Genomic DNA, 1,401 nt, shown 5'->3' on the forward strand with positions numbered 1-1,401 from the left:
CCTTTTATGTATTAATACATATTATATGAAAAAATTTAGAATACCACAAATATATAGACGTTGAAGAAAAATGGGTGGGGAGTCGATAAATGTAGATGATGTGGTATTTATATATTTAGATTAATATTTGTATTACTCTATTTATATAATTAGTCTTTCTTGTGAAAAAAAGGTAAACTATATTATGAGAACCGTAATTTTATTACTCAGGTAATATATGTTTTGTTATTATTTTCAGGAAAAAGCTGCAAAAAGTGTAAAACTGGATGTTATCTATGATGATTTCTTTTCAAATAATGGAAATTCTAAATTCGGCACAGAGTGTAACGTATTCGATAGTAGAGACAAAAAAAATGAAGATGCAAAAAATATTTGCCCTAAGCTCGTGTATTTATTAGAAAAAATAGCAGAAAATAATAATAATACTGAACGTAGTGATCACTGCGATTATTTAACGTATTGGTTTTATGAAGAAATAGAGAAAATACATAAGGATCACTCGAATTATATAAGAGATGTATCTTTTGTTAAAGATCTTATGGATATAGAAAAAAAGGTTAATAAAAATTACACTGGAAAATACTATTGCTCATTAAAACCCCAAGAAAGAATTAATTTGAATGAGTGGAAAAAAAGAAAGCTTTTGTACATTTATTTTAAAAAACATAATCATATTAAAGAAACTATTTCGAAAGATCAAAATAAATGCAACGATTATTTAATATATCTTAAACATATTAATTCATTATATGAAAAGTACTATAAGGAAAAGTGTCCGACATTCTTCACTTTGTTTCTCCCTAATTACATTAGTTGCGATACCGAATTTAAGCCAAATAAACTTATAAATACAATAGGAAAATGTGAAGTTCAAGTACCTAGGAGTAATTCAGGTTTGTTACGGGGATTTTTTGATATACTTAGTCCACCTAGATCATCGGGAAGTAAAAAAGAAGAACCAAAGCAAAGTACCACGGTTGCTGAAACCGCAAAAACTAAACCAGAAGCACCGAATAAGGTTGATGGTGTTAAGCCTCCAGGAAAGTTCACAGAATCAACAGATGGAACGAATGATAACGGCGTAAAATTGGAAACTCTGAAAGATCAATCACAACCTGGTAAAAATGAAAAATCGCTAACTGCTGATGTTCAATCATCACCTGTGGAAGCTCAATCATCGCCTGTGGAAGTCCAATCACTACTCGTAGCGGTACCTGAAGAACCTGTAGATGTGAGACAGTATATTCCAATATTATATATCCGCAACGAAGAAACATATGCTACAGATGCTATACATTCTGAAGTCAATATCAATACTTTTGATTTCTCTAAAAAACTATATGAATCAATGAAATTTCTAGATTTTCAGAAATCATTTGCAGCTGCTACAATAATTGCAGC

At 30.0% G+C, this 1,401-nt stretch overlaps 1 protein-coding gene across 1 annotated transcript; it reads left to right on the forward strand.

Annotated features, from left to right (window-relative positions):
- Window positions 1–70: 70 nt before the first annotated feature.
- On the forward strand, window positions 71–1,401 carry PGO_004690 (variable surface protein; the record flags this gene model as incomplete). The annotated part of the gene is made up of 2 exons (XM_028691525.1): window positions 71–103; window positions 239–1,401. Coding segments are annotated over 2 exons (1,196 nt in total), but the record flags the coding sequence as incomplete, so codon positions are not given.

This window comes from Plasmodium gonderi, assembly GCF_002157705.1.
Source record: "Plasmodium gonderi DNA, contig: Pgo-contig_1279, whole genome shotgun sequence".
Taxonomy (NCBI): Eukaryota; Apicomplexa; class Aconoidasida; order Haemosporida; family Plasmodiidae; genus Plasmodium; species Plasmodium gonderi.